Genomic DNA, 13,493 nt, shown 5'->3' with positions numbered 1-13,493 from the left:
TTATAACCAGGTCATGATTTTTGAAAGAGACACTGGTTTTGAGCTTTTGTAAGGCTCCCTTTGCCAGTTATAAATGTCAGTAATCATTAGTAAAACTAATTAGCAATAAAAAGTACGGTAAATGGATTTCGCCAAGCATAACAACTGTGTTATAACTTGTTTATAAATGTTTTATAAATCATTATCAACCTAACAATAACATAATTATAAAACATTTCTAAATAATTTAAAAGGGGGTATTAGCCATTATAATGCTATGATATATTGTACATTTGAATAGAGCACTTCATAGGTGGCATTTGGCTACAGTATTGTGACTTGTTAATAACTCACTTCTTTACAGAGACACCATGTTATTAGTCAATGCTGTGCGTAGTGCGTTGATATATGACAGGTACTCCATCAAACAGTATTCTCAGTTGACCTACCAGTCTCAGAGGGTGTATATGGGGTGGCGGGGGTCCCAGTTTCAAGGTCAGCTTCTGTGTCCTCCTGGGAGGCGAAGGAGGACGGAGTGCTGCTGCGCGATGACGAGGGCCAGGCATCGGCGGGTTCAAAGGTCAGATCGAGGTCAGGGCGAGTCCTCGACACCCGCACGCGCTCCCTCTCGTACTCCTCCGCCGCCAGACGCTCCACGTTCTTATACCTGAAGGAGAGGGAGGACCAGAGGAGGAAAGAGGCAAAAACAGAGTCAGAGACAACGTACCTTTGAATTCGTCCCTACCACGTTTACCTTAAAAACACTCACACCATGCCACCTCACTCCTCTACCTCACCCCTTTAATCTTCCACAAAGCATTCAATGCATTCATCAGTGAAAGAGTTTCACCATCCTCTTCTCCTCTCCTCTCCTGTCCAGCCAAATGCTCAGCAGCCCAAATATGGAACCAGTGGGAGTTTAGAGAAGACGAGACGGTGTTAGGGAGGAGGATGTAGAGGAAAGGAGAACAACAGGAGAGAAGAATGGGAGAGATGTGGAGAAGGTAATGTAAGTTTGGCTGCCGAAAGGCCAAACATCAGAAGTGAATCAGAGTAAACCTGTTCAAGATGTGCCTCGATCAGCTCTCCTCCCGTTTCCCCTTTTTCCTTCTCCCTACCAAACTTTACCACTCAACCTGCCGGCCAGAACAGAGATTTCGGGCACTGAATCAACCCTCCTCTCTGTCTTTCTTTCTTCCTCTAACCACTCCTCTTTCCCACCGTACCATGAATGTGTGGAGCTTCTGTTCAGAGTTCATTAGCATCACTTCAGAGGTCTGAAGAAACTGGAAACCAATATATGTGTGTTTTTGTGTGGATGTGCATGTGGTTCAGTGTGAAATGAAGCGAGTGAGCCAACTGTGTATTGTGTGCCTCAACTGGGACCAAAACCACCAACATGCTGAATGTCCTATAAATAAAAAGTGCTGGGTGATAGCTTGCAAAACACTATAACATACCAGACATTCACTGTGAGCACTGTTTATGTCCATAAATCACTCTTTGATAAGCTATGAACTGTATGTGTCCTCTAAGCTGTATTCAATCAATTTGCCTTTTTCCTGTCAGTTAAACAGAAATTTTAATTTAGACTAGTTGGCTAGTCTAAAAGTAAGAAAACACTCAGCTGTCTGAAAAATACTGTATTAAGAGCATTTTGCAGCCGTTCTTCAATAACTGAATTGGATTTAAAATGTTGCTGTAATGAGGAGTGTGGAACTTTGTACATTGCATAATGAAAGTTTTGCATTATCCAACAAAATATGACAACTCACTAAATTAGTTGTCTTTTCAGACTGAGCAGGATCCACTCATCTGCAGGTAAATCATGTCATGACATTGTTAACAGATGTTGATTTAGTGTAGATTAACGCTATTAATGTTTATTCATGTAATGTGTTCTGTATTGTATGTTAGGTGTGGACCAAAGGAAGATTAAAATGATTTAAACACATAGTATAAATAAGGAAAGGTGTAACTTTGGTTAAAAAAAAAATCAGGAATCCCATTTCAGTCAAACTAGTACATGAACCATCAAAAATCATTCTTAGACAGTCATACTTTATGCAAATCCTCTTGTCAGACAGATGCGTCCCTCAGGAAGGTGAGCCAGGGTAAAAACTTGAGTGTTTTCCTGATAACCAGGACACCAAATACACCACAAATACTCAGTCTCCAGTGGATACATCTCCCACACACTCAGTCAGCAGGTCCTCGCTCTCCGGCTTTATATCCACCTCTGTCTGTCTTGTGTCTTGTTTCCTCTGTCTGCTCATCTCTTTCTCTGCTCTGTCTCCTTCCATTTCTTTTTCAGACTCTCTGACAATGTGTGTTAATGTGTCAACGGTGCTTTAAATTGAGGGTGAAAGAGGTTTGTGCCTACAGGAAAAGCACCTGGCACAATACACAGACTGACAAAAGAAGAAAAATACGAAGAAAAGGCAGGAGACCTTGGTGATGATCAGTACACTGGATGTAGCTTTTATACAGTCTCTACTAATATATGGCTGCATTGATCAAGTATGATTGGTGCTGAATCTGATCATAACCTCACATACCCTCTTGAGTAAATCTCTTGCTTCCTGTGTTTCCCATTTTGCACACACACACACACACACACACACACACACACACACACACACACACACACACACACTTTTATTAGCCTCATGAAAATTCTTCTTGTGCGTGTGTCAAAACCTCCATGAGTTAAAAATGTGTTTGTGTACGTGCACATGCATCCAGTGCGAAAAGCTTGACGAATCCTGGAATCTGATTTTCTCACAGCATGAAGCCAAAACAATCAGGCCCTTGGCAGAGGGCGGCAGTTAAAATACAGCTCCTTAAGAAAGGAGAAAACAGGCCGACAGAGCAAAGAGAGCGGCTCAGTATCCCCCCAGCCTCTGGCAGCAAAGGGCACCTTTTTAACCTGAAAACAATTACACTATTACTAAGCTTCCCAAACCACAGGCTGAAACATATTCCCCGCGGGCTCAGCTGTTCTGTGACTGTGTGTTGTTTTGATTTAATGCACACACTTACCTCTCCTCCCGCGCAAGCCGGGCCTCTTCCATTTTATCCACATAGTCGCGACTGTGAGAGACACACAAACAGAGACTTTAAAAACATAATAATCAAACTCTACACCGGCATTATCCTCTGCGGACCTGCCACTGTGAATATGACACAATTACACATCATGCACAGAAGCAGTTAAGGTCTTCACATACAATTTTGTACTTATTTTGTACACTCATTGTTCTGCAATTAAATTAGCTGTAGAGACGATGAATGATAATGATATTAATGAAAATACTCTGCATTGTGTGGCTGCAACACCCACATTCCTGAAAGAAATAGACTGACATTTTGAGAAATACAATTTTTAGCTTCTTTGCAGAGAGTCGAGTGAGAAGCCCAACACCACATCCAGCAGAGTGTAAGTGTAAAAATGACAAGTTGTGGTTTACAGAGTTTTACACGCAGAACTATTCTTGGTTGGGTTCAATGATGTCCTGGAGTCTCCGTTAGACTGTTGCTCTATAACCTCATGGTGACAAGACTGGAGAACCATCTAAGCAGCCTAAATTGGTGACTCGGAGTTGTCATGGAAAAATCTGATTTAGGATTTTAGAACCCTTTTTAGGAGGCGGGGGGTATTAGGACATATGGTTTTGAGTTGTATTATGAAAACTGTTCCTGTGTTTTCCATATTGGAGAAAAAAGTCAGAAGATTTTAGCCTCTGCTGATATAATTACAACCATTCTTTTTAAAACCTGTGTCTTGTGAATACTGTTATTTTCATTTACCTTAGTTTTTTGTCTATGTTATTGTCTTGTCCTTTTTTGGTCAAATTACTATATTTCACCTGTTATTCTATTTGTACTTATTCCCTCTGTCTGGTGCAGTTCGTGGACTGTGGCTTTTATGTTGCTGAAATGTGAAAATTGATAAACCTTTCAATAAAACTCTTCTGAGACGTCCATCTTAAGGAAAGCGCAACACCAAAATCCCTAAATTAGCTCTTAAAGGTGCTATTGATAACATTACTAACATTCAGCCATGAGAGGTTTCACTTTTCACATTTTCCCTTTCATTCCATTCCCATGGTCAGAAAGTTGCTTTAGCGGTTTCCCAGGAACCAAACATCACATATCTTACACAGAGATAAACAATCAATAAACAACGACCAATATTTTTTTAATGAAATCTGTTTCTAAAACATCTCTCAAAAATAAATCCAGATAAATGCCTCACCTGTGTTTGTTCCTCTCCTCTCTCTCTATCCTCTGCAGTCTCTCCTCTCTCTCCACACGGCGGCGCTCTCGCTCGGCTGCCAGAGATTCCTGGTGTTGTCGGTACGAGGAGGACAGAAGACCTCCCAAAGCAGGCCTGGAGGAAAGAGAGCGAGAAGACACAAAAATAACTTGATTACACCACCGCACAGTCAACTTCATGCTTTGATCCCCAAGTACCATTTAAGTTTATAAAACACTCCCCTCAGCACAGAGCGATAACAGACATTTCTTCCAAGACATTCTTCTTCTTGATTATTTATTGATGTTTGTGTCATGTACAAACGATTTAAATGATGCTCTATAATGAATGCATCACTGTTTTCTCTCTGCTGCACCATTATGATGCAACATAAACAAATAAATGTGTTTATGAACATAACACAACACATGCTTTTTCATGTACAGAACATCTACATGTGTAAATATGAATGTAACATGCCATAAATCATGTTTTAATGACGGCACACGCAAGGGAGGAAATAGGAGCAGCTTAGTAACGAGGGAACCTGAGAGCTCAGATCACATTCACCTCATTATGTCATCATCAGCATGAACGCAGCACGAGGCTGCACACAGTCCACACACATGAGTGCGTGCATGTTTGCTCAAGCAAACACACACGAACGTGAACGGTACATGAGTGTGTATTCATACTGATGTTTTCGTGTACGTGTGCAGGCGCATGTTGGCACATACTCCTCTCACCTGGAGCTGGTGGGTGTACTCGGGGTGCTCTGAGAGGAATAGGACATGACACCTCCATTCCTGGGTGAGAGAAGGGGTGAGAATATGGGTGACAGTAAGTAACCAGTCACCCAGTTACATGACACCCTACTGACTAATTCGTTGACGCGAAACTGGTGGCAAGAAACAAATGTGACACCTTGTTACATAACAGGAATGCTGTTGGTGCAACCTTAGAGTGACCCTAATTAGTAACTGCTGTAGTGTTTATTCCCTTATGTTTCTGGAAAATTCCCTGCAAGGTGTCTCTGCTCACTTACAGTCCCCTGTGAATCTGAAAAGACCCTTTGCTAAAGCAAATTTACCTCGACAAATCATTTAGCGAGTGTTAGCAGGCAACAACGTGCCATCTAAGGTCCTGGCACCACAGTGAGTAACATTTCATAATAAAGACCATTAATAAATGGAAAATTGATAGTTGATCAAACTTTAGTTAATAGTTATTTCACTGTTATAAGTGAGTTATTTCAAACACTAAAATAATTTGTATATATGATTAATAAACCTTTTACGAAGTGAATGAAAACTATAATAGACATCAGTTGCAACTTTTCAGTTAGAAAACATGATCTCTCTCCCAACTTATCAAATACACAGTGTATTGTAACATAGCACAATATAACGCAGCGCAACGTGATGCAGCGAATCATAGTGTAGCACAACACATTGCAGTGCAATAACAAATATTTTGAATTGTTGTTTGTTAACAGTTAAATCACTATTAACCATTTATTTAACTATCAATTTTCCTTTTATTAATGGTGGTTATTGTAAGGTGTTACCTAATAACAAGCTATGCATATGTGAGGTGTAGGTCATATGAGAATATAATCCAACCCAACAAGAGAAAAATCAAACACAAAAATACTAGAAACTTATAATGTCAAAGTAAACAGTGAAGGGAGGAAGTAAGGATGAGAGAAAGCAAAGTTCTATTAAAGGATGAAGCTAAGAAGCAAGAAGTGACACAAGAAATGGAGTGAAGAGTTGAAAAAGGCATCTGTGAAAACACTACCGCTCTTGAGGTGTTCTTGAAAAGAAAGGAAAAGCCGTGGCGCTGGGAAGCAAAGTGAGGATTGCAAACAAGTGTGGACTAGCAGACAGAAGTAAGAAAAAGAGATGTGAAAGAACAAAAGGTGATAATAAGAGCACTAACAGACTGAAGATGTGAGGGCGTGCAGTCAAAGAAGTGGAAAGAACTGGAGGTGATGAGGAGCAAAAGTGATGCAAAGAGATCCAAGCTCTCGCTAGGACAGAAGCCAGAAACAGAAGTGGAAACTGAAAAGTGCAACGTTGAAGAGATGCAAGCGAGGCTCTCTGTGCTTCTTGAACTCATGGGGAATTGAAATCTGCTGTCCATCTGACCTGGGAGACGTTGTTTTGGGTGACTCCTCACTGGGTTTGGCTGGAGCCGGGGGCGACGGCTCCTCGTTGAGGTCGTAGGAGAAGAGGTGAAAGGGTGAGTGCGGCAGGTAGGGCAGGCGGTCTGGGGAGAGATGTGAGCTGCCGCGTGATGGCGGGCTGACCTCCTTAGTAGCCGGAACGGTGAGGATGGACCTCTTCCTGGCCAGCAGGGAGGCCAAGAGGGAGGGCTGGGCTGGGGGGCTGAGAGGGGAGGAGACAGGTAGGGAGGAGGTGGGGGTAGAGGGGGAGTGGACGGTGGGTGCTGGGGGTGGTTCAGTTCGATTCCTCTGCTCCTCCTCTTTCATATTCTCCTTTCTGGAAGTGATGGTGATGGACTGGAGGGTTGTTCGGTGAACTATGGATGGAAGATGTCTAGCCGTGCTAGAAACAGAGGAATGGATTCAGAGGAATAAATGGATGAAGTGGTGTCATGTGCATGAGGGCTACAGAGTATTGATACTAATAATGACCGAATATATAGGTCACAAAGAGATCAAACCAACCACATATACGTCAAAAACAGTGACAAAAGACATATTTAATAGGTAACTTCAGTATGTTTCAAACTGGACTTTATTTTCCCATGTTTTCTGGGTCTAAGTGATGAATAGAGACAACTACTTTTTAAATTGCTCCACTAAAAGTGCTTGTTTTTGCCACTGACAGGCTCAAATTGTTATTTTAAATGTCTGACAAAATAATGGAACAGATTGCTGCAGAGAGCAACCAGAAACAGTTGTTTTATTGTGCTTGCCACACTAACCAGACTCCCTTTGCAAAATGGTTATTTTTCCTCCATAATCATCATTAAAACTCAACAGAAACAAAACAAAACTCACAAAAAACATCTTGTCTCATCTCTCACTTTTCCAACAATCACCAACTCCGATAAGCAGCGGAAAGAGTGTGCAGTCACAATATTTTCACATCTATCTCATTTTATTCCAGCTGTTTCCAACCGGAGTTTATTTTGTTTCTGTCAAGTCTGAATTAAGAGGACGATGATGATGTTAAAATTACAGCTCTGCACAGGGAGTCTGGTTGGTTTGGCGAGAGCAATAAAACAGTTTTTTCTGGTTAAACAAAATGTATCTTACAGCAGAGAGACACAGCACCCGGAAGCTCGCTTTCATTCAGCACTAATGTTAATCGACTGAGGTAAATACAGAGTGTGCTGCGGTGCAGAGCTCTGTGGCCAACTCATGATCTGCAGCAATAGTTACAGTGTCTGTGCTATTTTTTTCCACACTCCTACCATAAATTATGTTCATTCATTCATTCATTCATTGTCCATAATTGCTTATCCTTGACGGGTCGCGGGGGGCTGGAGTCTATCCCAGCTTCTATAAATGATATATAAAATATAAATGATCTGATTCTGATAAATGATGAAATAAGCATCCCATGCTTCCCACATCTCTCTACCCATTCACTTTGTCTTCCCTCTCGCTGCTGTTCTCCACGCATTTCAATTTCCCTGAATTTTTCTTCCACATGATTAAATATGACAGTCTTAAATAAAATAAATATGACAGTGGTATTTTTTTAAAATGATGTGCTTATTCCAAATATTTATCAGCTGTGTCTACAGACAGGGAGAGCAGCAGATAGGCAGAAAGGAGGGAGGGTCCGTTTTTTATTCGGGAGCACATAAAAAGCTTTAAACTCATGACGTTATTATCAAGTTGAGCTCTATGCATGAGTAGAACACAGCAGAGGAGCAGATTCCTGTGATGACCAGCACTGAGAAATGCTCATCTGGTGTGTTTAGCCAGGCTGCTGCTTGCTTCCAAAATTGACATATCACAGTGCTTTGCAGCACGTCTGTGTGCTGTGAGTCTCTGCACTTACTCTTTAAAAAAAAAAAGTCTCTCTCCCTTTCCATAATGTTGTCAGATACTTATAACAATCTGAGCCTGTCAGTGGCAAAACAAGCACTTTTAGCGGACTTATCTTGATGGTGTGCAATTTCCTGGAGGGATTATGCTGCAGTTTGCAGCGACAGTGGACCAACTTCAAAACTGTTGTCCCCATTAGTCACTGAGACACAAGAACATCGCAAAATTGAAAAAATACACAAGTGTGAACCTTTAATAGCTTTGTGGCTTTATAGATCCTCTACATATACAAGAGGACCACAGGACATTAATTCATTTCCATTTTGCATCGTGTCCTATAATACCTGGGGGTGGTCTGTTTAGACACTGTATCAGCCCCCTCCTGCTCATCAGAATCAGACTCAGTCACTGGAGTCTCCTCATCCTCCTCCTCCTCCTCCTCCTCCTCCTCCTCCTCCTCTATCCCATACTCCTCACATTCCTCCTCTCTGTGGAGGTGGCGGGAGGGGGTGCATGAATGGACGTATGGATGGAACATTTAATGGAAGGATTGAGGAAAAGATGATGCGATACACAAGAATAGCATGCAAATGGAGATATAAAGAGATGGAACAGAGGAATCAAATGGGAGAGACGGAGGGTTAGATGAGATTGATGTGTGGAAATACAGCTGCACAACCAAACCACATGGACATTTATGACGCTCAAAGACAACAAACAAGGACATAACATTCATCAGACAGAGATAAAGTGATACAAGAACAAAAGGAATAAGACAAGAGAAAAATGGAGAAAAGGGCGATGAATGTTTCTCATTACACCCCATGCCTGCAGAGAGGTTGTTTAACATGCACACAAAGACAAAAAACGATGACAAGGAAGAGGGAGAGGAATGCTACGAGGAGAATATGCCACGGCTGAACAACTAACTTGAGATCACTGTTGCCAAACTGTTTCGTCAAGTGAAACCAGATGAGCCTTGTTGCAGTCGAGTCGGCGTGCACTGCCAGGTGTTGTTCCACAAGACCAGAGCCATGTGTGTGTGACGAATGGGACGGCCAATAAAAGTTGTGTTTGTTTTTCTGTGTGCGCAGGTATAATATGAAGCAGGATGCAGTCTCATGAAAAACTTTCACCCATGACTTTGTTTAAACCATACAGAAATGGATTTCTCACACAATTATGTACATTTTCACTACTGTCTCAGGATACAAATGTGTGCTAACATCTCCTGCATGAACCACCATTTTAAAGGAATAGTTTGGATTATTTGATGTGGGGTTGTATGAGGTACTTGTTAATAGTCAGTGTATTACCTATTTATTACCTACAATACTACAGTAAATGCTGGTAAGCAGGAGAAGCAGCAAGAAGAACTGACACTGAGGCTAAGCGGTGTACTATGGGAGGAAAAAGGTGTTTAAGCCAATTAGGTTGGCAGCACTTTATTTGAAGGGGTGCATAAGGACACCTGTCATGAAAATAAATGGGCCTTTATGAATGTTAATGACTGTGGTGTCATTTGGTCAATTATGTCATTTTTATGGTAAAGCTGATACTGTCTGAAATGTCTGTTATAACAGCTTGACATTAACCAAGACAACATACCCTGTCAGTGTCTTTGTCATGACAACATGAGATTATCAAACTTAAAGAAACTGTTTAGCTTTATGTTTTAACGTTACATTATAATGTCATGTGGTTGACACTTAATGACAGCAGTCATTAACATTCACTCAGACTCCTTCGTGTTAATGACAAGTGCAATGACATGGCTTTGACAGTGTCATGACAGTCTTACGCACAACCCTTATCAAAGTGCCCACCTAAAACATCAATAGCACTTTAAGTGTACGCTAGATTTAGAAGATCTTCACTGCTTTACTTTGCCTTCTGGCAGCCTTTTTTGATGGGAAATCATCATTATATAATCCAAATATCACTCTGTCCAAATAAACCAAACTCCATAGGTGAAATCAGAACTGTACCTGACAGAACAGGGGAGTTGCTGATTGACTGCTGCCTCAATCTGTTAGTTTGTGTCTGTTATTGTGTGACTTCTATGTTTGAAAAGAACAGTTCAGATTCACCAAAATCACACAATAATACAAACAAACAAACAGATCGACGCAGCGGCAGACGAGCAACTCCCATGTACTGCAAGATAAAATGAAACCGTTTTGCCTGTGGAGTTTGGTGGGTTTGGACAGGGCAATAATTGCTGATATAAGGGTGGTTTCACATTGGAAAAAGCTCTCTGACAGCAAAGTAAAGCAGTAAAAATTATTCTACATAAAGCATACACTTAAACCATAACTCTCTTTTAGGTGGACCTTTTTTAAGTGGCTAAAATTCCTTTTGTGACTGACCCCATCCACACCAGTGCATTGCTTAGCTTCCATGCTCCTGCCCCACTCTGTGTCTACAAACTGGGGGCATGCCAACTAGGAAGTATACTGACTATCAACAAGTATTTTATTTCATTTAACCCCACATCAGATAATCCGAACTATTCCTTTAACATTGGGTGAAGCATGGGGCACGGTTTGCTTCGGTCCCGTTACACACCGACGGTATAAAGACATGAAGGGAGGAGGCACGCAAAGGGAGTCAGTGGATGGGAGGATAGAGAGGAAATATTTACCTGAGGTAAACAGCTACAACCGGCTCCAAGTTCCTCTTTTTGTGCATACACACATAACACTGAAATAAGCCTGTGCTGGTTTAATAACGTGTACGCTTGTATTAGAATCACAAGCAAACCCTGAAGGCTTGTGAGGCTGCTGAGGACCTGTACATTTCTTTTAGTGGAGCACAAGTCTGCACCAGTGTTTCACCGCAGAATAAAAAAAAACACTCAGAGTGCTTAATGTGGTAGGAGACACACTAATAGCAGTTACAGCATGTAGGTGAGGAGCAGCGGCAGAAAAACATAGTCAGCAGGCCCAGAGGTCAGCAGATGACCTTTTTTTCTGAGAGACCTTTGAACTTACATGGAAGGAAGGAAACCTGACAGTGCTCTGGAGCAGAAAGTGTTGGTATAAGATAGTCAGAAAGTAACTCTTGAGCTCAATGAACACATGAGCATCCAAAGAGTGATGACCAAAATCATTCTTTATACCTGCAGGAAACATCCCCTCTTTATGCTGTTTATGATACTTCTTAAAGGGAAGATTTTGCACTTTTCATGTGGATGTCCATAATGCAAGTGTGCAATAATTTGTGCAATAATAATTCAGTAGTGCAATATTCTGGTTACACCGGCATCAAACCTGGATTCGTTCATTGCTGCTGTATGTTTCAACCAACCAAAACTCTTATATATATATATATATATTCTTGCATCTTAACACACTTACAAATAGACGTAATTTTTCAGCATTATTGTTTATATTTGTTTATGTACATTACTGTTTGTAACAGAGCTGCCATGGGATGCAAAATGAATTTCAGCATAGACTGACAATAACGTTGCATAATATACATATATTTTTTACATGCTTTATTTCTGTTTTTTTCTATATATATTGTTATATATTGCAGTATAATACACATATGTTTACAGACTTATTTCTGTTTATTGTCATTTTTTGATGCTGTCAACAATTGGGGGGGGGGGCATCCACATGGAAAGTGCAGAATTTCCCTTTAAATCGCCTTTTAACTTCTGACACTCATCTATCTTCCCCTCTTCTCACCTCTCACTCATGTCCTCAGCTCTCTGTCCACTGAAAGGCTGGAAGCCGGCTCTCTGAGGGGACGCCGGGCTGCAGGGCGAGGCTTGACCGGACCGCCCAAGAGAGGCCCTGCGGCTCCGCCTCCTCTCCAGGCCACGCTTTTTGTCCCCGCCCCCGAGGCTGACTCGTCGGCGGTCCCTGCGCCCCGCGGGTGGAGGCTGGCTGTCGTCATCGCCGTCTTCATGCCGTAGGGTCATCTGGGGGAAAAGTTGAGTGGGTATGAAGTGGTAGCAGTAACAGTGAGAATTTTAGTTTTAAGGAAATGTACTACAAATACTGTATGAAGACGTGTTAACTGGATGTGAACAGCACTTTAAATCTTATTTTTAATAAGAGCAAAACATCAGCTTGCAATATTTATTTTGCAATCTTGAGGATTTCTGTACTTCAAACCTCATAAATGTTGAGTTGCTCCACCAAATCCAGATCAGTGCCTTTACGCCCCAGGTGTCTTTGGGACACTGTCTCCATGCCCTGTTCCTCCAGACCGTCCACCATGTCGTAGAATGAATCCTGGTCAGGCAGTGCTGCAAGCGTCTACAAAAAGAAAAGGAGACAGATAAGTCTAACTAACTAACTGCTCATATGCCAACCATAATACTTTGAAACCAAAGCACTTCTATTTCTCCCCCCATATTTAAGTATGTGTATTTATTAGTTTGCACTGTCCGTTTCTAAATAAGCTAAACTTAACTAAAGTACCTGTGGTCAAAGAGGTCAATTATATTCTCCTGTATCCAGTACTTATTTATGATACACACTGAGTATATAGTCACCTTATTGATGAGGGTCATGGCGTAGACCAGCAGCTCTGTGTCCACTCCGTCCTTCTCGTGCAAGATCTCCATAGTGTTTGACCATGGTTTGCATCCTGGAAGTCAGTCCACAAATAAAACTTACATAAAAACACAAATTACTGTCACTCTCTGCCTAATCCTGTTTATCAACCTGGGCAATAATCCAAACAATAACAGTAAGTAACACAGGATAAATAATTCATCCGAATAAAGAATAATGTGTGAACATGTTCCTCAGTGGCTGGTGGCATGTGAATATTATGTTGTTATGTTATTTGTACCTCTCTTGGTGTCCACAGAGGTGATGGCTTCTATCAGCAGTGGGGCGTTGGACTCAGAGTACTCCACAAACACCAGCAACAGCTTCAGAGCTGTTTTCACCACCAGGCGAAACTAGAAGAGGAGGATAAGATGTTACAAACTCACACAGGGACAAGAAACACTACAGACTAGCGTTTTAACTATACCAGAATTTAAACTTCAGAATAATACTAGTATTAAAAATCAGTACTTGATACAAGAACAAAGAGGAAAGTAGTCCTGGAGTGAGTTGCACCAACTGGTCTGTACCACGTCTGGTCCTAACTTCAGTCGATTTTAGCCAAGACGTTCAGTCTTAGCAATGCATGCTCATGTGAATGCCCATAAGACTTTGGCTGTTGCCAGCAGCGTGCATTGCTAGAATACATTGTTAA

At 41.5% G+C, this 13,493-nt stretch overlaps 1 protein-coding gene across 5 annotated transcripts in view; it reads right to left on the bottom strand.

Moving 5' to 3' along the window:
- The window catches only part of fhod3a (formin homology 2 domain containing 3a), a 93,647-nt gene that overhangs the window by 14,635 nt on the left and 65,519 nt on the right, over nt 1-13,493 (bottom strand). For 3 of the 5 annotated variants that reach the window (XM_084738413.1, XM_084738415.1, XM_084738414.1), the window contains exons 8-16: nt 13,080-13,191; nt 12,778-12,872; nt 12,395-12,538; nt 11,963-12,198; nt 6,388-6,807; nt 4,984-5,043; nt 4,238-4,372; nt 3,022-3,072; nt 429-646 (exon numbers count right to left, since the gene is read on the bottom strand). In XM_084738413.1, coding sequence (XP_084594539.1) covers nt 429-646; nt 3,022-3,072; nt 4,238-4,372; nt 4,984-5,043; nt 6,388-6,807; nt 11,963-12,198; nt 12,395-12,538; nt 12,778-12,872; nt 13,080-13,191 — 1,471 coding nt within the window. The remainder of the gene's footprint in view (nt 1-428; nt 647-3,021; nt 3,073-4,237; nt 4,373-4,983; nt 5,044-6,387; nt 6,808-11,962; nt 12,199-12,394; nt 12,539-12,777; nt 12,873-13,079; nt 13,192-13,493) is intronic. The other 2 variants (XM_084738416.1, XM_084738417.1) reach the window with 2 other exon arrangements.

Source organism: Lutjanus erythropterus, chromosome 16 (assembly GCF_056507025.1).
Source record: "Lutjanus erythropterus isolate fLutEry1 chromosome 16, fLutEry1.hap2, whole genome shotgun sequence".
Taxonomy (NCBI): Eukaryota; Metazoa; Chordata; class Actinopteri; order Lutjaniformes; family Lutjanidae; genus Lutjanus; species Lutjanus erythropterus.
The sequence above is the reverse complement of the archived record's forward strand: the minus strand, read 5'-3'. Positions and strand labels throughout refer to the sequence as shown.